The sequence below is a fragment of the Schistocerca nitens genome, chromosome 1 (genome assembly GCF_023898315.1).
Source record: "Schistocerca nitens isolate TAMUIC-IGC-003100 chromosome 1, iqSchNite1.1, whole genome shotgun sequence".
Taxonomy (NCBI): Eukaryota; Metazoa; Arthropoda; class Insecta; order Orthoptera; family Acrididae; genus Schistocerca; species Schistocerca nitens.
In genome coordinates, this window is record NC_064614.1 from 1009741925 (window position 1) to 1009766302 (window position 24378).

General features: G+C 44.3%; 1 protein-coding gene across 1 annotated transcript in view; it reads left to right on the top strand.

The window, feature by feature from the left end:
- LOC126220111 (leucine zipper putative tumor suppressor 2-like) overlaps nt 1-24378 on the top strand; it is a 157405-nt gene that overhangs the window by 72902 nt on the left and 60125 nt on the right. The window contains exon 2 of the mRNA XM_049942151.1: nt 7930-8065. Coding sequence (XP_049798108.1) covers nt 7930-8065 — 136 coding nt within the window. The remainder of the gene's footprint in view (nt 1-7929; nt 8066-24378) is intronic.

Consider the following 24378-nt stretch of genomic DNA (forward strand, 5'->3'; position numbering starts at 1 on the left):
CCCCCGAATCAACCAACCAACTCACAACTGTGATAGTTTTAAGTCGAAAAGTGAACAGTCAGAACGCAAGTACATGTAGAGTGTAGCAGCCACACACCATAGTCCAGCAAGAGGCACACACTCTAAAGCAATAATTGTCAAACTTGTTTGCTTAAGAGCCATTAGTGACATTGTAGGGTCACACGTCGTGCCGCAGAGGAAATAGGAAGGGTGGTGGTGGTGGTGGTGGTGGTGGTGGTGGTGCGATGGAGGGCGGAATTGGCCATTTAAAGAGAAATTAAATTTTCACCAAACCATGGTTATTGATTATTTACACATTTTGATTATATATATCGCACCAAATATTTTAAGTGAATAATGACCAGTATCTGTGTCTGAGTGGGTAGTCTTACTGTGGGCAGTGCCATCGCAACAGGATTCCATGTTTGTTTTTCTGGTGTCCAGGCAGGTTTTCTAGACAGCCTACGGTCTTTCCAATTCGGTATCACCGATTCCCACCAGATTAAGCAACATTGGGCCCAGTTAGAACTTGGGTGGGTGACTGTGCATGGAAAACTGGGTGCCGTTGCTGTTAAAGACACGCAAATTGCCGAAGTGCCGTCCAATTGAAATAACTGCGCTGGGCCGTGGTTCCGCAAGACATCATCATAATCATCATCATCATCATTTACTCATCTAACGCCCTAGCATCTGAAAGAATACCAAGCGGATGCAGCAGACCGTTTTCAATCGGACTTTTGTATTCGATCAAATATAACAGAACAGAGACGATTTTAAATAAATTAATTCAAAATAGTCGCAGAGTTACAGAACGGCAAGTGATTGTTTTGTATATGAAATGGTTTAGAAGATTTTACTCTTGTTGGAGTAAAGATTTTGGCAACTTCTCCCGACAAGTAGTGCGGCCTCTTTTTCTCAACCGAACGCCCTGTCGGCGTTAGTGATCTGCAGAAGAAACAGACTAAAATATATGACAAGGTACTACATTTCGTAGGCCAAAAGTAGTTGTTTAAACATTAAAATTATGAAAAAATTATTATTCTCCATACAAGTGGGGCAACAAGAATAATATGAGATTTATCGTATGTCGGACCAAAAGTTTTACTAAGACGTTTTCCTAAATAGCAGCGTAAGGTTCTTTCTCTCTCACTGTCACAATGACGATGTACTCGTAGATTTAAGAAACTTCCTGGCAGATTAAAACGTTGTGCCGGATCGAGATTGGAACTCAGGACCGTTGCCTTTCGCGGGCGAGTGCTCTACCATCTGACCTACGCAAGCACGACTCACGATCCGTCCTCACAGCTTTAATTCCGCCAGTACCTCGTCTCCTACCTTCCAAACTTCACAGAAGCTCTCCTGCAGACCTTTCAGAACTAGCAATCCTGGGAGAAAAAGTATTGCGGAGACATGGCTTAGCCACAGCCTGGGGAACGTTTCCAGAATGAAATATCAGCGCACACTCCGCTGAGGTGGCGCAGCGGTTAGTACACTGCACTCGCATTCGGGAGGACAACGGTTCAATCCCGCGTCCGGCCTTTCTCATTCAGGTTTTCCGTGTTTTTCCCTAATCCTATGAAACCGATAACCTCGCAGTTTGATCTCCCCCTAAATCAATCCAATCCAGTTCGCTGCTGGCTGAATATTTCATTCTGGAAACAGCTTTGGATGGACTGCGACGGCGTACAGTAATAGCTATGAATACAGAAGTTCCAGACATGCTCGCAAAAGTATGCCACGAGTCTGACTGTGTGTTTGCCATGCTTCCTACTTGTGAAAGACAAATGAAAACTTTCATTTGAAGTGTAAATGTAAAAAGTACCATAAGCTTGCATGTGAATGCAGGTAAAAAGTGTGCCCTTGTAATGTAGGGTGATTCTTTAAAAAAATAAAATCTATGTAGATCTTTACATGAGCTGGAGTTTATACAAAGCTTCTGATTCTTATTGAGTATTTCAGAAAACCAAACAGTTAAGTTCTTCAATCTCCCATTCACCCACAAGGACAGCATTGTACCCAATCTGCCTGCGTATAGAGTAAATTCTCTGTGCAAGTGTGAGAAAGTGTTCTAGATGTTTTGGTAGCGTGTATCAGTAGCGGAACATGAGAACGAGCCCGATATTCAAGTAGTGGGTTGTGGGGAAACTGCCTGAAAAGCACAACCAGGATTGCTGGCATACAGACATGTCACCGTTAGGTAGATTCGATTCGGGGCTGGCGTACCTCTAAGACACGGAAGCGGTAGCGTTAACACCATGGCTACTCGGGCGAGCCCGTAGTTTGTTTCTTGATTCGTATGAAAGATAAGATCTTTAAAAACAGATGAAATACTGTGGACCATCCCGTGCTTTATTGTAAATTAGCAGGGGCCTATAACCAGCGAGGTAAGTTTAGTCAAAATTGCCACACTGTTTGGTTAAACCTCGTTCCTATCTGTACAAGTCAAGAAAACCTTTCTGAAAGAAGTTTCGCGAGTTTCGTGCTCTTACAAACTAATACCGAAGGGAAGTTTCACAAGATTCAAGCCTAATACGAGAATAAGGATGCGTAAAGAAATCCCGAAATCAGGCTGTGGTTGAAATAGCGCCACTGTTCAAACTGTAACTGACTTGTACTTTCTTCATGGAACTAAGATCTTTGTGGACATTGTTGATAACACCAGAAGTTTTTTTCTTTTCCTCGGCTAGTTGTGTAATCCGTAAGGTACGGGCGTTTGACTTCTGTGCGCTAGCAGATCGTGGAGAATATCGGTATGAAATATCATACAAGACTATCCTGAATTACAGAACGCGGTCCTCCAAACAGCGATGAGCATTTCGAAAGGTGAAACAAACACGTGGGAAAACGAGTACTGTGAGCGATGTAGAGCAAAATTCAATTTATTTCGTCTCTGTAAATCACCTGCCTTGTCGCGAATCCGGTGCCAAAGTGAATAACTATATCGGAGGGAATGTTGCAGAACCGTTGTACAGAAAGCACGTGTCATCAAAATATCCATGGGTGTACTGCCGGTCTACAGTTTCCAACGGGCACAATATTTCGGCGATCATACATGTCGCCATCATCAGGTGAACTGACGGACTGAACTCCTGTGAACGTGCCGGTACGGAGATCCGTACGCTATGGCTGCTCAGGGGGAACTGGGTTCGGTCGCGGCGGCGGCCGATTTAAATACCCTCCGCCCGCGGCGCGCTCCCTCCGCCGTCCGCGCCCCGCGCCACGGTCGTGCGGTGGAACAGATTGCGACGGCGTCTGAGATGACGTCGGTGTGATGGCTCTGTCCGCCGTGGTCGTCACAACTATACGTTTGCTCGATTTACTCTTTATTAACCCAATCGCTGGTTCCCAAGCCTTGCTAAGATTATAGCCACAGTCACGGTTTATGAGATCGTCATTGGTGCGAATTTCGATGGCCTCTCCAACAACGCTGTCCCAGTATCTCGACGTCTGTACCAGAATCCTCGTGCGTTCATACTCCATAGCGTGATTTTCCGACAATGTTCAGCGACCGCCGACTTGCTCGGATACATCAGTCGAGTGCGCCTTTGGTGTTCACGGCATCGATCCTCGACGGTACTCATAGTCTGACCAATATACGACTTGCCACATTGACACGGAATCTGGTACACGCCGGCCTTCCTCAAACCGAGGTCATCTTTGGCGCTTTCCACCAGTGCACGAGTTTTAGTCGGAGGACAAAACACAGTTCCGACCCGGTGTTTCTTCAAAATGCGGGCGATTTTCCCAGGGAGTGCGCCTGTATATGGAATAAACGCAGTGCCTACCTCCTCCCTCGTGATTTCATCCATCTCCACAGGTTGTGCTATAATGGTTGGGTGGAGAGCACGTTGAATCTGCCACTCTGAGTACCCATTTTTTCGAAATACAGTTCTCAGATGTTCCAATTCCTGGGGTAGACTTTCTGCGTCAGAGATAGTGCGCGCCCTATATACCAGAGTTTTAAGTACCCCATTCCTCTGTGAAGGGTGGTGGCAGCTGTCTGCGTGCAAATACAGATCAGTGTGCGTTGTCTTCCGATACACCCCATGACCTAGGGTGCCGTCAGCCATTCTCTTGACAAAGCCGTCAAGGAAAGGTAATTTACCCTCCGTTTCAGTCTCCATAGTGAATTTAGTGTTGGGGTGTATGGAGTTTAGATGTGTAAAGAAGTCAAGGAGTTTATCCATACCATGTGGCCAGATGACGTGTCGTCCACATAACGGAAAAAGCAAGTAGGTTTCCATTCGGATGACGACAGGGCTTCCTCCTCGAAGCCGAAATATTGTGCCCGTTGGACACTGTAGACCGGCAGTACACCCGTGGATATTTTGATTATCAAATACGCCGGGAGAAACTCAAGAATCACACGTATCATGAGATTGGAACTAGTAGTTTCATAAATACATTTTCTACCATTTAAGTTACAGGCAGATAACCTAAATTACAGATTACGCCCCAGTGTCACTCATAGATGTATCTGAGTATCAGTTGTGTACTGAAATGCTGTATTAGGTGTCCTAAATGAATCTCCAAAAGGTTACGTAGGAAGAGATTCCCGACCTGGAGCCCGAGTCGGAAGAAACAGTCGGACCCACGGTTGTCCACAGCACCGCATGGGCCCTCTCCATCAGGCGAGAGGTTCGAGGCTGTGGGCTGTGTGTCGCTTTCGCGGCAGGGCTGCGATCTGATAGCGGGCGCTCGGGTCTCGCAACGTCTGCAGTTACGAGCAGGCGAGGCGGCAGCGCCAAAGTTCACCAGTTTGCGACACACACTTCGTCACGGTCAGCGCAGCCCGCTACCAACTGGCGTGCGCCTTTGTCTTCTGACAAACATAATGAGCAAAGCGAGTGATTTTTCGTTACTTGTATGAGAGTCGCCCCGACGAATGTCTATCAGAAGAGCCAACACCGCTTCATTACAGTTGCCCATAAGGGATACCCAGAGGCAAGAAAAACAGGTTTTTTCACACACACACACACACACACACACACACACACACACAACCACGTATACGTACGATACCGCCGTGTCTACAGTAGTTCTGGATATAGTGTTCATTTAAATATCAAGGGTGGCGCGAGCACTGGCAGATTAAGAGCTGGCCTATGTCACAACACGGTGGGTCTGAAAGTCCCGCAGTCCAGCAGCAGCGACAGGATCGATTGCTTTTTAAATCATTCATATTCTGTCTTCTGACTGGTTCTATGTGGTCGCCACGAATTCTTCTTCCGTGTCAACCCCTTCATATCAGAGTAGCACTTGCATCCCTGCATTTGATGGATGTATTCTAATCTGTCTTCTTTTCAAATTTCCAGATTTCACTCTCCACAGCGCCCTCTAGTCCATGGAATTTATTCCCTTATCTGACACGGGCCCATCTTCCTGCCATTACTTCTAGAATGTTTTCCACATGTTCCTTTCTTCGCCGATTATGCGGAGGAACCTCATTCTTATCTTACTGGTCCACCTGTGCATTCCAAACCCTACGATTCTCATTGTTACCCGTTTCCCCACAGTCCACAATTAAGTACCACACAATTCTGTGCACCAGACGTCCATTCTCAGAAGTTTCTTCAAATTAAAGCCGATGTTTCAACTAGTAGACTTCCTAGGATCGATATAGTGCATTAAACAGCCATTGCTGTCCTGTAAATACTGTAAATATAAGTACGTCCATTTGCTAGAGAACTCACAGTGTGTTACAAGTATGGTGACCTGTTCAATCGGACTCAAAAGGTTGGGCTGCATCTTTCGCGCCACGCTGAACACGTTCCTCCCGCACGAATGAAAAAACGCTGCTTTGTCCACCGTGACTGGACAAACGAACAGTAGGACAGTACCCTATTACAGATGAGTCGTGGTTCAGCTTGGAGAGTAATCCCCACTTTGTCACTATGGTGCTCCCGTTGGACTTGTACCGGACAAGGAGCCACAGCGCTGACATGCACTCATGTTCGGAATATCTGAGATTCTAAGTCCTGTTTGACCACTCGGATTTGGGGTTTTCATGAGTTCCCAAAATCGATTAAGACGACTGCTCGGATCGTTCCTTCGAAAGGGAACGACCGAATTCCTCTCCCATTTCGAGGCTGAATTCCAATCACGTCGTCGTCTACGGGGCGTTAAGTCCCAGTATTCCCTCTTCATTGGACATGTTAGTTCTGACGGTATGGTGCAACGGGTCCAGTATGGTTTTGTCAGCTACCTAGAATTCTTCCGGCTTGTATGGCCGTGGTCTATGGAACTCTTCTACCCCTGACGTTTGGTCCAAAGCTACGTTGGAAATCTTCGGAGGTGCTCCTGTTTGTGCTGAGTCCTGCCGAGTCAGTCGGCGAGACTCAACACAACCAGGAGCACCTCAGAAGATGTCCAAAGTATCTTCTGGCGAAACGTCAGGGATAGAAGAGTTCCATGGACCACGGCCATACAAACCGGAAGAATTCTCGGCAGCTGAAATATCCGGTCGTGAAAGCCTTCATTGTATGACGATGTTGTCAGTTCTCTGTTCTTTGACTCCTTCGTACTAAGAGCACATATTGCACTGTTCGTGTTTCCTAGTAGTGCTGTAAAGCCTGCAGTCTAAAGGAATAACAACGTGATGGTAACTCTGGACCTGATTTCCACATCACGAATAACACTGTTCGACCAAATTTGACTTGTTTGGTGGACCAGTGACTGCAGCACGGCTACATGAGGTATCTAAAGTGACAATTTCGCTCGTTGCACTCTAAAACCTAAGGATACACAGGATGCTCTAACAAGGGAACCTCCCCATCATACCCTCCTCAGTTCTAGTTATAAGTTGGCACAGTGGATAGGCCTTGATAAACTGAATACATATCAATCGAGAAAACAGGAAGAAGTTGTGTGGAACTATGAAAAAATAAGCAAAATATACAAACTGAGTAGTCCATGAGCAAGATAGGCAACATCAAGGATAGTGTGAGCTCAGGAGCGCCGTGGTCCCGTGGTTAGCGTGAGCAGCTGCGGAACGAGAGGTCCTTGGTTCAAGTCTTCCCTCGAGTGAAAAGTTTACTTTTTTTGTTTTCACAAAGCTATGAACTGTCCGTTCGTTCATTGACGTCTCTGTTCACCGTAATAAGTTCAGTGTCTGTTTTTTGCGACCGCACCGCAAAACCGTGCGATTAATAGACGAAAGGACGTGCCTCTCCAATGGGAACCGAAAACATCTGATCGCAAGGTCACAGGTCAATCGATTCCTCCACAGGAAAACACGTCTGATATATTCTATACGACACTGGTGACGGCATGTGCGTCACATGATAGGAATATGTAGTCGACCCACCTAGCTTGTAGACTTGGCGAATGGGTAAAAAGATTCTTCTACCTTTCCCGATGTAGGTTTTCTTGTGGATGTGATAATCACTCCCAAAAAAGTGATGAAAACATAAGAGTTTGTGACAAACTGCAACAAATGAATGTAACAGTTGCACAGTCGAACAGTTTTCCTTGTGCCCCGCCAAAACATATGTTTTTACCTCGCATCGGATGGACGGACAGACAGATAATAATTGTCTGAAAATAAAAAATTAAACTTTTCACTGGAGGGAAGACTTGAACCAAGGACATCTCGTTCCGCACTGTGCCAACTTATATGTAAATCTGAGGGTGGGTACGACAGGGAGGTTCCCTTGTAAGTAGGCGTGTGCCAATACTGCCACAAAGTACTATTTCTCTCTTTCAGAGGAGCCCTCGTCCAGCGACGGGGATGCCCTCCGACGCTATTCCAGTATGCCTCGATAGTGTATTCTTTTCACGTGGCATATTGTTAGGTCATGTTGCGGGACTGTGTATAACACGTAATCTAAGACAACTGCGGTGTTCCAGTTAGTGTCGCATAGTGATTGCTGTCGCTGTTGTACTAAAGGAGGCTGAGACTGAATGTGCTGGTGTTGGTTTGTGTTGCAGGGCAAGTCGGTGGTGCGGCCCGTGGCGTGTCGGCCGCTGCCGCTGGCGATGGGCGCCGCCTCGCGCCTCGCCGGCGACCGCTACGGATCGACGCCCGTGCTCGCCAGGCCCGGCTCCCAGCTCACCCTCTACGGCAGTCAGTAGCCCACATATTCTCTCTCTCTCTCTCTCTCTCTCTCTCTCTCTCTCTCTCTCTCTCTCTCTCATGCCCCCTGTACTGTAACAAACACAATCCAGGAGTGAAACTCCCTGGCAGATTAAAACTGGCAAGTGCTCTACCAACTGAGCTACCCAAGCACGATTCACGCCCCGTCCTCACGGCTTTACTACTGCCAGTACCTCGTCTCCTACCGTCCAAACTTTACAGAAGCTCTCCTGCGAACTAACACTCCTGAAAGAAAGGATATTGCGGAGACATGGCTTAGCCACAGCCTGGGGGATGCTTCCAGAATGAGATTTTTACTCTGCAGCGGAGTGTGCGCTTATATGAAACTTCCTGGCAGATTCATGACGCACACTCCGCTGCAGAGTGAAAATCTCATTCTGGAAACATCCCCCAGGCTGTTGCTAAGCCATGTCTCCGCAATATCCATTCTTTCAGGAGTGCTAGTTCGGCAAGGTACCGTGAGGGCGGGACGTGAGTCGTGCTTGGGTAGCTCAGTTGGTAGAGCACTTGCCGGCGAAGGGCAAGAGTCCAGAGTTCGAGTCTCGGTCCGGCACACAGTTTTCATCTGCCAGGATGATTGAAAATCTCATTCTACAATCCAGGAGTGTTCTCTGGCCGTTATTGCGATTTATTTTGACGATGTTAACATTGGCAGTAGTTAAAGTTGAAAAATTTATTTTACAGAAAGTGAAACTGTAATGTCGATTGTGCTTTTAATGCTAAATTTTCGTCTTCCTGTTTTGGATGGCGCACATACCAAGCGTTAAAATTGATAGCTTAAGTAATGCTCTTTGGTGACACAGTCAGCTACGAGAATGCACAAAGAAATCTAACTGCGAGAATTCTCAGAAAATCACGCCCGCTCTGAAACTTACTGTTTTGCAAAATCTGACTACGAACTTTGATGAAAAACTTAATACTTCGGAATTAATGGTGGCCCCTTAATACTAACTGGCTGAACTGGGTCGCACTGGATAACGCCGTGCAAACTGCTCTCGTGGCTGCAGCGCGTCTCGGTAATACAGCTGCAAAATCTCACTACTGAGATACGCAAAGGTGCAGTGCTTTCCCTAAAAACGCTGCTTTCGTCCTTGGTTCATAATTTTTTGTGATGGTTTTAAATAAATTGAAAATGAATCGATTCTTAGGATGTGGACAATGACTCTGGCTTAAATGAACTCAATAGAAATCGCGTATCATTTGTCTTAATAACATTTAATGAAACTTTAATAGTAGTTAAGCTTCCACTGAAATCACGTAACTATAATCCAAGAGTTAATAAAAATTAAACTTCACAAGTATAATCTTTCCTTAAGCAATATCTCAAGTATACTTAAATCCATTTCTCTTAAAATGATCGATAAATCCTAACAGAAAAATGAGAAGTAAAAATAATCTTGATCTGGATGTCTGAGGAACCAACAATGATGCATTATCAAACTGCTGCCGCAAATAAAGCGGACTTAATCATTACCTGTAATCCCTTCTTCGCAAATGATGTAATGGTACCAATGTAAATACTGTTATTTTTCCCTCTACAATAAATCTTCCATCAGTCCATAGTATAATTCCGAGAAATTTCCGTCGTTTCCTCCTTACTGCTACTAAACCAAAACTCGTCTGCTCACACCTAATATCAACGCTCAGCTGCCCCTCCCCACCACTGAGGTCGAGAACTGCCATGCTGCAAAATCGCCTTTTCGTGTATTGTGACCGTTCGTCTTTCAGTGCTCAGAAATTGCTTTCGACAAGGATATCATGTGAATGTTTCCGTTGGTTTCAGTAGCTTCGAAAACATTCTGTTCCACCACCTTGACTGTGTTCGAAGCGAAAATCAGCGTTGTTGAAGCCCTGAACCCATTCTGAGCACTTTCTACCACTATTAGGTGCCTCACTATACGTATTATCCAGAACTTTTTGAGCCGCAGATCTAATGTTAAATCAGAAAATTAAGACTTCCCTTAAAAGAGAGACTTGGTGTTGTAAGTTGATGTACACTGAAACGTCAAAGAAACTGGCATAGGCATACCTATTCTAATACAGAGATAGGTAAACAGGCAGAATACGATGCTGCGGCCGGCATTGCAAGTGTGTCTTGCAGATGTTAGATCGGTTACTGCTTCTACAATGCAGGTTATCAAGATTTAAGCGAGTTCGTACGTGGTTTTACAATCGCACGAGCGATGGGACGCAGCATCTCTGAGGTAGCGATGAAGTGCGGATTTTCCCGTACGACTATTTCACGAGTGTACCGTCAATATCAGGAATCCGATAAAACGTCAGATCTCAGACTACGTCGCTGCGGAAAAAGATCCTGCAAGAATGGGACCAACGACGACTGAAGAGATTTGTTCAACATGACAGAACTGCAACCCTTCCGAAAATTGCTGCAGATTTTAGTTTTGGGCCATCAACAAGTGTCAGCGTGCGAACCGTTCGATGAAACATCATCGATATGGGCTTTCGGAGCCGAAGACCCACTCGTGTACCCTTGATGGCTGCACAGCACAAAGCTTTACGCCTGGCCCCGACCCGTCAACACCGACATTGGACTGGTGATGATTGGGATCATGTCGCCTGGTCGGACTAGACTCGTTTCAACCTATATCGAGCGGATGAACGTGTCCGGATATCGAGACGTCATGAATCCACGGGCCTTGCATGTGAGCAGGGGACTGTTCAAGCTGGTGGAGGTTCTGTAATGGTGTGGGGCGTGTGCAGTTGGAGTGATACTGGACCCCTGGTACGTCTAGATACGACTCTGACAGGTGACATGTACGTAAGCATCCCATCTAATCACCCTCATCTATTCATGTCCATTATGCATTCCGAAAGGCTTGGGCAATTGCAGCAGTACAATGCGACACCCGAAACTTTCAGAATTTCTCAGAGTTGCTCTAGGAACACGAGTTTAAACACTTCCGTTGCCCACCAGACTCCCCAGATATGGACATTATTGAGAATATTTCGGACGCCTTGCAGTGTGCTGTTCAGAAGAGATCTCCACCCACTCGTACTCCTATGGATTTATGGACAGCTCTGCATGATTCATGGTGTCAGGTCCCCCAACACTACTTCAGACATTAGTTGAGCCCATGCCACGTCATGTTGCTGCACTTCTGCGTGCTCGCGGGGGCCCAACACGATATTAGGCAGGTATACCAAACAATTACTTCATGATTCAACCAGAAATCGACTATGGTTTTGTTGCCGCTATGTTTACAAATGGTTAAACTTACTGTATGGCACTTACGACCTACCAACTGCACCATCAACCACCGCGACTGTCTTGTAATACAAAATGGTGGAAGCAAAATTGTAGACCCAATAAATTCACGATGTGCAGAGTTTTGCGCTCGTTCAGTGCTGCTGTGTTCTTGCAATGAAAATGCTCATCTGTGGGTGATGACATTTACACATGTCGGAGGATTTTAAAGTTTGACATGTGTCAAAGTAAACTCTTTTGAACCATCACTAAGTAACAGCTTTAAGGCCGAAATTGCAATTCTCGACGTTAAACGGCGACTATGACGTTCTTTCAAAAATTCTATCTTTGTGTGAACCCAAAACATGAAAGTTAAACAATATAAAATTTGCGTACAAAAACAATGAAGCACCCACGAGATACGGGCGGATGTCAATGTAACTTTCTCAGTGAAACGTAAACACCACCGCCTGGCATGTAAATGATTAAGTTGTAATTCTCTGAGATGGGTTCTCGTATTTAGTGTGGTTACCAGGCCTAGTGGGCTATGTAAAGGATACGAACGGTATCACAGACGTAGAATGATCTCTGTTGAGGTCTGAAGATGACGCGTACTCCTGTGAGCCATATGATCATCATCTGACAATTTTAAAGGGGCCTCAGTGTGGGTCTCCATTTGGCCGGCTGGTCGAATCGAGCGATATATAGATTTATGCAGCATTGGGATGTGATAGTCGACGGTGAAGTTGGACTGCATGGGAACGTGCGAGCAGGCACACTCATCAAGGTTCTGGTCGACCACATCGACAACCACGAGGCAGGATCGCCGTATTGAGCACCAAGCACATCGCAACCCCTTCATATCTGCCTTCCGAGAACTCCCAGCAGCTTTCTGTACCATTCCACACCATTGGATGCTTAGTAGCAACAGCTGGGCTAGATAAGGCTGTCGTTAACACAACAGAAGCAGCTGGGTTTGGAGTGGTGCCATGATGGTGCCGTTACCAGGAATTATACATTGCTGATGACTTGTGTTCAGCGAAGAAACTCGGTTCTGCGCCATACCGGACTACTATTATCGGCGATTATGGCGTAGACATTGGGTGAGGTCCCATTCATCCCTTGTCTTGTAGAGGTACGGCAGTGTTGATCATTGATGGTAGTGATTGAGGTAACTGTGATGGGGTAGTGATACGTCACGGACATCCTGCGTTCTCTTGTTACATGTCATCCGAAAACATCGTGATGCCATTTTCCAACAGGACGATGTGTGTCCACACACAGCTCCTGTCTTTGTCTTTTTGAACTAACTGCGTGATGTTAAGGTACTCCCATGGCTAGCGAGATTCCCAGGTTTGTCTTCGATGAAAAACGCGTGGGACCAATTTACAAGTTGTGCCACTTCGAATAAAATCTCGAGTTGTCGATAGCTGTCTCCACCACAGCTGTCAACAGGAGTTAAAATCACTGACTGCCGGTGTTAGAACGGTGATGTGCTTTCATAGATGCAGTGGCAGCGTCTAGAAGCTTCCAGAGAGCCATAGTGACATATGTGCGGAAGGGAAGTTGACGCACGTCTCAGCAAAAGACTCGGAGGACACACGTGTGGCAATAGTTCAGATGTCAACTCCGTCCCAGTGCCAGTTGTAAGTAGGCTGTTTGGGTTTTTGTGTTGGTAAGGCTCCGTAGCGCTCTGTATGAAAATCACGGACTATGCTGTGTGCAGTCTGTGGCCGGTTGGCATTGTTGCAATATTCGCTATTGTAGTGTTGGGCAGTTGGATGTGAAGTGCGCGTAGTGTTGCGCAGTTGGAGGTGAGCCGCCAGCAGTGGTGGATGTGGGGAGAGAGAATCCAGAGTTTTGAGATGTTTATATGAGCGGACGATCTGGACGTGTGTCCGTCAGAAAAAGGAAATTTGTAAAGATGGATGTCATGAATTGATAGATACATACATATGACTTTTGAAGATTATTAAGCTAAATGCATTGTTTGTTCTCTATCAAAATCTTTCATTTGCTATCTATGCCTGTCAGTAGTTAGTGCCTTCAGTAGTTAGAATCTTTAATTTATCTGGCAATATTGGCGCTCGCTATATTGCAATAGAGTAACGAAGATTTTTGTGAGGTGACTCATGAAAGGTAAAGGTTATTGTTAGTCAGGGCCATTCTTTTATAGGGATTATTGAAAGTCAGATTGCGTTGCGCTAAAAATATTTTGTCAGTTTAGTATTGTTCAGAATAAGTAAAGAGAGAAATGTCTGAGTACGTTCGGTTTTGCTCAGCTGTTTGAAAATCAAATAACGTAAGAGGTTTACCAGCACTGTCATTCTTAATTTTTCTAAGGGAATGTTTCACAGTGATCAGGATGTCGGGGACCAGCTTCCTTCAGGAAATCATACAGCGCCTTTGACACCCAACCTAACCGGATCAGTGCATATATTCAGGTCAGGTAGGGTGCTAGATCTTGCTGATATGTGAGCTCATACTGTCAAGTTCCTTGTAAATTTGACTCGATGTTGTAAGCACTGCAAAGGTAAGACATACTCTCTCAACCCATGATGTTTCATTTCTTTTCCTCCTCCCCTTCTGGGTGCTTCACTGTTTCTGTCGGGCAACATCACAGGCTTTCGTACTCTTAGCAAATCAAGAAGCAAATGGGAGATTACAGCACTAGGAAGTTACATGACAAAACATAAATTCTGAAAACAACTATATGCACGCTGTTAATGCTGTACATAGTAGCTTGACAAAGTGCAACTGAACTTCTAGAAAGCTATATAACTCAATAAATTTCATATTGTCAATATTGGAATTCAAAAGACCTCAACTTGACGCTCTTAGATAGTCAAGTGAACCGTCTAGTTCTAATAACCAGAGCGCAGATAAGCTTAAAGGACGAAAAATTAGTGTACCTCTTAAAAAAGCACGCCCTCTTTGGAGTGACGTAGATGGTACGAAGATGGTGGTACCAGGCGGTGATGCGACCCTCCATCATTGATGCAATTCGTGGAAATCATGTGAGAGGTGACAGCCGTTTGAATGGAAGCCGGGCGGTAGGCTAAGTCGATGTTGTCACAGGACAAATCGCTAAATCTGAGTTATTTGGACGTATCCATGACGACACTATGACTGAAGTTACCCGATTTGTTGGCATTTCCAAACGGAATGTACAAATTGTCTACAACGAATGGTTTAGCACTCGAACCATTTAAAGCGATGCGGGAACAGTGATCGAAAGAAAAGAAATTAAAAAAGACAGATACTGGAGACCAGGGTCTCGCAATGCCAATACCAAACTATTTCAATCTCGATGTAAATTGCTGCTGTCAGTTAATGGAAGCCGATCTTAATTTTGCGAGCAAATATTCCGAAGGGGAGTGCGTGCAATGGATACTATGAATAGATTACCCTGCCAAACAGCACCTCTGACAGCGCTAAGAAAAGCTTAAAGGGGCTTCAATGGGCAAATTACACACAAACTGGACGGTAGCTGCCTGCAGGATGATCCGAAGAGCCACGCTTCCGTCTCTTTGCGACTGACGCTAGGCGTCCAGTGCACTGTGGGCCTAACGATGCGTTTAATCCACAGTGTCGCGAGAGTCCAGTTCAGGTCGTAGGCTGTTTGGTGATGGTTTGGAAGTGTTTTCACTCTGTGACATGGGAACAATCATCCAGGTTAACCTGGGCACGAACTAGGACGCTTATTTCAACATTTTCGGCGACAGTGTTGCCCTTTCTTCTACATCTTCGTTATATTCTTTGCGCACACCTGTTTTCAAAGAAGACATGACTCTTGTTCACATCGCTGCATGAATATGATCTCAGATTGTTTTGTAAAATTATAAGTCTTACTTTCCTTGTTTTGTTCCTTAAGGTTTCATGTATAGTTCCACATACGCGCTGAAATTTGATTTTATTCTGTATATCATTATCTTATTGCACCCTAAATGTGTAAGACTGGAAATCTGTTGTTCCGGTATCTTGTCTTCAGTAATTTTTGAACGGTCTGGAGGCTTTCCATAGTGAGCAATACCTTTGGTTTAGTTGTGGATATTTTAAGACTGTAGCATTGTCTTCCTACTACATACAATCTAGACACCGATTTTGTAAGTTTGCGTCCTTGTGTATTAAGACTATATCATCTGCATACAGCATAGCGTTAATACGATAGCTAGACCTGCCTGTCACTTCGATTAATTATTCTCTCTTCTGGTTGAGGTGTCTGTATTTGTGATTATTTTGGAACTTTCATGTAAGTTTTTGATTGTCTTACTTCCATTTTCAAAGTAGACATGACTCTTGTTCACAGGGCTGCATGAATAATGTTTCTAATGACTGAATCAAAAACGTTCAAGCCAATAAAAGCAAACACATGTCTGTAGACCGGCTTCGCATCGATTTGCTAAAATCGTTTCAAAGCTGTCTCTCCAAATCCGTTTTGTTCTTCTCCCAGGCATATATCTGCTTCTGCTCTCAAGCGATTATTTGATAGTTTCGAGTAAATTTTGTAGACTGAATTTACGACTATTATACTACCGTAGTTTCTTTTGGCAAAGTGTTCCGATACTTTGCTACAGCAGTAAATTATAGCGCGTGGGAAAAATGAACACTTAAATCTTTCTGTACCAACTCTGATTCCTCTCGTTTTATTACGATGGTCATTTCTCCCGATGTAGGTTAGCGACAGTAAATTACTTCCACCTTCAGAGGCTATAGTTGGTTTCGTGAAAAGATCCCGCTGCAACGAAAAATCCGTTTGTTTTAATAAATGCCACCCGAACTCGCTTATCACATCCGTGACACTCTCTCCCCTATTTCCCGAAAATACAAAACAAGCAGACCTTCTTTGGACTTGGTCGATGTCCCCTGTCAATCCTGGGATTCTTTTTATGGAATATTCCATTTTGCTATTAATGTTAAAAATCCCACAAGAAGGATATGATCTGAATATATGCTTATTTCCTCTGTGAATTCTTAAATTTTCTACTTGATTCCTCGTTTTTTAGTTAACAATCTACTGGCTTTATAGATTTTTAAGCCTCCAGCCGACCATGTACATTTCCGTATATTCTTTTTCCTGATGAATGAGTTGCTTATTTCTAACGGATTACATGTCCCAAACTGCCTTACATCTCGCCCACTATCAGTTTCTTGTTCTCCAAAAGCGCAAACTAATTGGTTACCAATTCTTGCATTTAGATCTCCACGTATTAACATGATCTTCATTATTTATTTTGTCTATTTTTCCATGGTATCATACTATTTTTGTTATCTTCTTTCCTTCCTTCTGCTGAGGGTACAAACAGCTACTAAAGTGAGATACCCTCTATTTTAAATTTGTGTTAATTCTTTCATTTACATAGTCTAACTTACTATCTTGTTTTTCATTTATTTTTCATTAAAATTGCTACACCTTAACAGGCTCTCCATGACCACTACGTATCCTCTTATCTTATGGTTCTACCGTATTGGTTAATACATAAAGTTTCAGTTACGACCTGTATTTCCGCTTCCTTCAATATTTTGTTCAGTTCTACGCCTTTATTCCCTAGATATCGCACATTCCAGGTTTCTCGATACAGAATTCAAATTTGTTCTTAATTTCACGCTTAGCCCGTTTTCCCATGATCCACCAAATTCATTTTCTTTCTTATTGTGAAGATTGAGAGTACTACATTTCTACAAAGAAAAGGGCACCGGCCTGTATCCACGATGTCCAATGTAGTAGCTGCCTCCTCATAGCCTTCAGATCTTGTTATCGCTAACAGGGGTCTTCATCCTGTCACCCTGGACTATGAACTCCATATTTATGTCCCCTGGGGAGAGTTTGTTCCAGTATTATTAAGCCCTCGATATAATGTACTGCATATAAACAGACGAAAATACCCATTTTGAGTACATTGAAAAGAGATCACATCCATTAAATACACAAGAGTATGCCTACAGGACCAGCTATAGAAAAGGAAGCCTTCAGACAAACCGATTGGAAGACGTCCACCTATGATGATGGTTTTTTTTCCACAGTCTGAGTCCTTCGTCAAGTAGGAATGAGAGAGGAAACAGAAAATCCAATAAGGTACATCGCGTTTTTTTACAGATTCGTGAAAGCGTCACGAAGACTTTCTCCCAACTCAAATAGTTAACACTACATCTGCATGATTACTTCGCAATGCACACTTAAGTGCCTGGCCGAGGATTCTTCGAACCACTCTCCGCAGTCTAACAGTGCGTGAGAAAAATGAACACTTAAATCTTGCTGTGCGAACTCTGATTTCTCTCGTTTTATTACGATGGTCATTACTCCCTATGTAGATCGACGACTATAAAATGCTTTCACGTTCAGAGGCGATAGTCGGTGACTGCAGTTTCGTGAAAAGATCCCGCTGCAACGAAAAATCGGAATGTTTTAATAAATGCCACCCAAACTCGCTTATCACATCCGTGCAACTCTCTCCCCTATTTCCCGAAAACACAAAACGAACAGAACTTCTTTGGACTTACTCGATGTCCCCTGTCAATCGGATTTGGTAAGGAAACCATACTGCATAGCACTACTGTAGCAGAGGACGGACCACCGTATTAGGCAGTCTTTATAGTAGACCTCTTGCTTTTTCAAAGTGTTCTGCCAATAAAACTCAGTACTCGGTTTCCTTTTCCACCAGCATTATCTGTGTGATAGATCCAACTTAAATTGTTTGTAATTGTAATTCCTAGTTATTTATTTGAATTGACAGTTTTTGAGTTTTCATGCTTTATCGTGTAACCGAAATTCAACGGGTTTCTTTTCGTGCTCATCTTGATAACCTCACTCTTTCCCTTATTCAGAGACAATCTTCGTTTATCTCACCGCACAGATGTTTTGCGTAAATCATTTTGCAAATGGTTTTGATCTTCTGATAAGTGCACTATACTATAAATTACAGCACCATCTACAATCAATCTGAGGGCTGTACAGATTGTCTCCTAAATCGTTTATTTAGATGAGGAAGAGCAGAGGGTCTATAACACTTCTTTGGAGAACCCCAGATATCGCTTTTGTTTTGATCCATTCTGTGACTTTTATCATAAAAAAAGCACGAATCTAGTCGCACAGCTGAAGCGATACTCCATAGGCACTCAATTTGCTTAGAAGTCTCTTGTGAGTACTTGCGTGAAAAGCCTTCTGGAAATGTAGAGATACGGAATCAGTTTGGGATCGCCTGCCTATAGTATTCATTATTGCGTGTGAATAAGCAGCTAGTTGCTTCACAAGAACGAAATTTTATGAATCCGTGTTGACTGTGTGTAAATGGACGGTTTTCTTAAAGTTAATTCGTAACGTTCGAATACAGCATGTGTTCCATAATCCTACTGCAAATAGACGTCAGTGTTGTGGGTCCCTAAGTCGCCGGATTATTCCTACTTCCGCGCTAGAGTATTGGGTGACCTGTGCAACTTCCCACTCTTTCAGTACGCAACTCAAGTGTCGTTACATATCACTGCTAAGTATAGGGTTACTGCATCAGCGTACTCTGAAAGAAGCGTGATAGGTATACTATCTGGACCGGAAGACTTTTCGCTGTTAAGCGATTCAACATGCTTCGCTACACCGAAGATACCTACTTCTTAGTCATCGGAGTTGTTCTTGATTTGAATTCTAGAATATTCACTTCGTCTTCTTCGGTGAAGGCATTTTGGAAAACTAAATTTAAGAACCCTGCTTTAGCGACGCTGCCATCGGTAATACAATGTCATGTTTCTCTTGCTCAGTGTCACTCTTGGCTGAATTTGCCTCAAATTTCCGTTTTTGCAAAAACTTGCAACACCCGTCATTTCTATAAAGGAGGGGGAAAAATTCAGTATAGTGAACGGAAGCAGTTTCACCAGTTTCTAGGAGTACTGGAGTATAGATCTCAACGCCCTGTTTGCTGGGATGAGGTTACGTGAATATGACAATGGAGCCGGTTGCGCTCAGGCAACTCTTAACTTTGCCGAGCAGTAAATCATCGACTATGTCACAGAATAGTAAATTTCTTGTAAGTAATTTCGATAAGAATACTGGTAGCCGTTCAGGGAACATCTAGATGTCACATACAGTGCGTGTGGAGTGTTGTAGTGTGTACCTGATCGGTACTGTGATTTGAGAAAAATCTGCAAAACACGTATTTTAATACAACCTTCGTCACCTGAAACCAAATCGAGAATATAGGAAGATACGTGTCCGGCGTATGTGTGTGTGTGTGTGTGTGTGTGTGTGTGTGTGTGTGTGTGTGTGTGTGTGTGTGTGTGTGTGTGTGTGTGTGTGTGTGTGTGTGTGTGCGCGCGCGCGCATTCTCCCTCTTTCCAGTGTCTGAACTACATAGAAGTGGGATTAGTTGACGACTTGTGACAAACTATTGAATAGTAAACACTCAGTCCTGAAATATGTTCTTTCAGACTTTAGTCTACTGAAGGCCACGAGATAAACATTTAACAACAAGAGAGCATTTCATCCAAGACCAGATATTCATCTGGTCTTGGATGAAATGCTCTCTTGTTGTTAAATAAACGTAACAAACCCTTACCAGGTTGGATCAATAGAAGAGATAGAGAAGACTCAACGAATACCGGCGTGCTTTGCCACGGAATCGTTTATCGCTGCAAGTGCGTTACAGTGATGCCCAACAGAATCCAGTGACAGATGCTACAAGAAAGATGATGGGCAGATTTACTATTAGATTTCCGAGTGGGTACATTCCCGGAAGATTCGGACAATATAACAACTTTCTCTAACATACAAAATACCCTCAAACTTCAAGAAGAATATAATAATTCCAATCCCAAAGAAAGCAGGTGTTGATAGATGTGAAAATTACCGAACTATCAGTTTAATAAGCCACTGCTGCAAAATACTAACACTAATTCTTTACAGACGAATGGAAAAAGTGATAGAAGCCGACCTCGGGGAAGATCAGTTTGGTTTCCGTAGAAATGTTGGAACACGTGAGGCAATACTGACCCTACGACTTATCTTAGAATCTAGATTAAGGAAGGGCAAACCTACGTTTCTAGCATTTGTAGACTTAGAGAAAGCTTTTGACAATGTTGATTGGAATACTATTTCAAATTCTGAAGCTGGCAGAGGTAAAATACAGAGGCCGAAAGGCTATTTACAATTTGTACAGAAACCAGATGGCAGTTATAAGAGTCGAGGGACATGAAAGGGAAGCAGTGGTTGGGAAGGGAGTGAGATAGGGTTGTAGCCTATCCCCGATGTTATTCAATCTGTATACTGAGCAAGCAGTAAAGGAAACAAAAGAAAAATTCGGAGTAGGTATTAAAATCCATGGAGAAGAAGTAAAAACTTTGAGGTTCGCCGATGGCATTGTAATTCTGTCAGAGACAACAAAGGACTTGGAAGAGCAGTTGAACGGAGTGGACAGTGTCTTGAAAGGAGGGTATAAGATGAAAATCAACAAAAGCAAATCGAGGATAATGGAATGTAGTCGAATTAAATTGGGTGATGCTGAGGGAATTAGATTAGGAAATGAGACGCTTAAAGTAGTAAAGCAGTTTTGCTATTTGGGGAGCAAAATAACTGATGATGGTCGAAGTAGGGAGAATATAAAGTGTAGACTGGCAACGGCAAGGAAAGCATTCCTGAGGAAGAGAAATTTGTTAACATCGAGTATAGATTTAAGTGTCAGGAAGTCGTTTCTGAAAGTATTTGTAGGGAGTGTAGGAAGTGAAATATGGACGATAAATAGTTAGGACAAGAAGACAATAGAAGCTTCCGAAATGTGGTGCTGCAGAAGAATGCTGAAGATTAGATGGGTAGATCACATAACTAAAAAGGGAGATATTGAACAGAATTGGAGGTGTTTGTGGCACAACTTGACTAGAAGAAGGGATCGGTTGGTAGGACATGTTCTGAGGTATCAAGGGATCACCAATTTAGTACTGGAGGGCAGGGTGGAGGGTAAAAATCGTAGAGGGAGACCAAGAGATGAATACACCAAGCAGATTCATAAGGATGTAGGCTGCAGTAGGTACTGGGAGATGAAGAAGCTTGCACAGGATAGAGTAGCATGGCGAGCTGCATCAAACCAGTCTCTGGACTGAAGACCACAACAACAACACGTCTCGCGAAGTGACCACAACGAGAAAATTCGAGAAATTAGAGCTAATACAGAGGCTTACCGACAATCATTTTCCCACACACCAATTGCGAAATGAACAGGGAAGGGGGATGTTAGTGGTACAAAAAGTTGGCCTACACCCTTCGTCAGCTTGCAAAGTGTAAATGTAGAAATTAACTCACCGAGCTTTCTCAAGCAGGTTACACTTTCTTCCAGCGCTAAGAAAATGCGTGAGGCACCTGGATGTCTCTGGAACAGTAATAACGAGTTCTTTATGAAAAAACCAAACTGCATTGAAAGCGATCGTCAAAGCATAAAGGAGCGCACGCGGTACCGCGCGTGGCATTCTCCGAAACCCAACAGTGCTCCAGGAAATACGGCGTTTAGCAACCGTTGATCACATTAAGACCGTGACGGGAGCGAATTGATTCCACAAAAGTTGGAAAATGCTTACCAGCTGTCTAAACAATACGAGTACTCGGAAGCAAGCAATAAAGGAAGTCGGCACGGTACAGCAGAGCGTTTTGTTTTCCGCCTTAGATTCACGGTACCACAGCGAGCTCGTTAATATGGAAGGCAGAGATACTTTGTCCCCTGGGTACCGTACAATAGCTACGGCCACCCATCCATTGCCCGCTCTATTCAGATCATAATTTTGTAGAGTGGAATTAAACACTCCTCCACAAAATACGGAAGAGCCATGCAAAAACACCTGCCTTTTAACATTATGAACATTGTCAATGTTGTCTACAGCTTTATAAACTGTGTGGCGTGAACGCCTGCTCCTCCTGTAGTAACGTGGCATCTCTGTGGCTCCGTACTGCTGCTCGTCCACAATCGAATGGCAGGTGTCACATTTTCTACAGCAAAGCTAGTAACAGCCATGGTACTATCTTACTGTGGTCAGTCACGTAATGTTACAAATTAAACGAGAATTATTTCTAGAATTGTACGAGAAATCTCTGGTTAAAAAGGACTCTGTACTCCAGTGGCAAGTGCTCCTCTTGTCTCCCCCCCCCCCCCCCCACCCTTTCCGTCTCTTAAGAGCCGAGGCGGCAGTGACGCAGGTGGGTGCGAGGGTCCAGAGGCGGCGGCCGCCCTTAGCCGGAGACCTTGCCTCTCGTGGCCGCGGCCGGCGTGCCAGTTTTTGCGTGCGCGCCTGCGCCCGCAAGGCCGGACGTGGCGGCCATCTGAATACAAAGAGGCCGCGGAAACCGCAGCGCCCCGACAGCGCACTATTGTACCGCCGCTAACTGGTCAACCCGCTGCTGTCGCACCTTTTCACTCCAGTGACTGCTCCGGAACACCACGCCATCAGCCGCGACGACCTCTGGCTCAGACAAATATTTAGTACAATCACATCTACATGGCTACTCTGCAATTCACACTTAAGCGCCTGGCTTGAGGGGTCATCGAACCATTTTCATACTACTTCTCTACCACTCCACTTTCGAATGGCGCGTGGGAAAAAGGAACACCTAAATCTTTCCGTTCGTGCTCTGATTTCACTTATTTTATTATTATGATCATTTCTCCCTACGTATATTTACATCTATATTTATACTCCGCAAGCCACCCAACGGTGTGTGGCGGAGGGCACTTAACGTGCCACTGTCATTACCTCCCTTTCCTGTTCCAGTCGCGTATGGTTCGCGGGAAGAACGACTGTCTGAAAGCCTCCGTGCGCGCTCGAATCTCTCTAATTTTACATTCGTGATCTCCTCGGGAGGTATAAGTAGGGGGGAAGCAATATATTAGCTACCTCATCCAGAAACGCACCCTCTCGAAACCTGGACAGCAAGCTACACCGCGATCCAGAGCGCCTCTCTTGCAGAGTCTGCCACTTGAGTTTGCTAAACATCTCCGTAACGCTATCACGCTTACCAAATAACCCTGTGACGAAACGCGCCGCTCTTCTTTGGCTTCTCTATCTCCTCTGTCAACCCGACCTGGTACGGATCCCACACTGATGAGCAATACTCAAGTATAGGTCGAACGATGTTTTGTAAGCCACCTCCTTTGTTGATGGACTACATTTTCTAAGGACTCTCCCAATGAATCTCAACCTGACACCCGCCTTACCAACAATTAATTTCATATGCTCATTCCACTTCAAATCGTTCCGCACGCATACTCCCAGATATTTTACAGAAGTAACTGTTACCAGTGTTTGTTCCGCTATCATGTAATCATACAATAAAGGACCCTTCTTTCTATGTATTCGCAATACATTCCATTTGTCTATGTTAAGGGTCAGTTGCCGCTCCCTGCACCAAGTGCCTATCCGCTGCAGATCTTCCTGCATTTCGCTGCAATTTTCTAATGCTGCAACTTCACTGTATACTACAGCATCATCCGCGAAAAGCCGCATGGAACTTGCGACACTATCTACTAGGTCATTTATATGTATTGTGAAAAGCAATGGTCCCGTAACACTCCCCTGTGACACGCCAAAGGTTGCTTCAACGCCTGTAGATGTCTCTCCGTTGCGAACAACGTGCTATGTTCTGTTTGCTAAAAACTCTTCAATCCAGTCACACAGCTGGTCTGATATTCCGTAGGCTCTTACTTTATCAGGCGACAGTGCGGAACTGTATCGTACGCCTTTCGGAAGTCACGGAAAATGGCATCTACCTGTGAGCCTGTATCTAATATTTTCTGGGTCTCATGAACAAATAAAGCGAGTTGGGTCTCACACGATCGCTGTTTCCGGAATCCATGTTGATTCCTACAGAGTAGATTCTGGGTTTCCAGAAACGACACGATACGCGAGCAAAATCATGTTCTAAAATTCTACAACAGGTCGATGTCAGAGATAAAAGTATAGTTTTGCGCATCTTCCCGACGACCCTTCTTGAAGTCTGGGACTACCTGTGCTCTTTTGCAATCATTTGGAACCTTCCGTTCCTCTAGAGACTTGCGGTACACGGCTGTTAGAAGGGGGGCAAGTTCTTTCGCGTACTCTGTGTATAATCGAATTG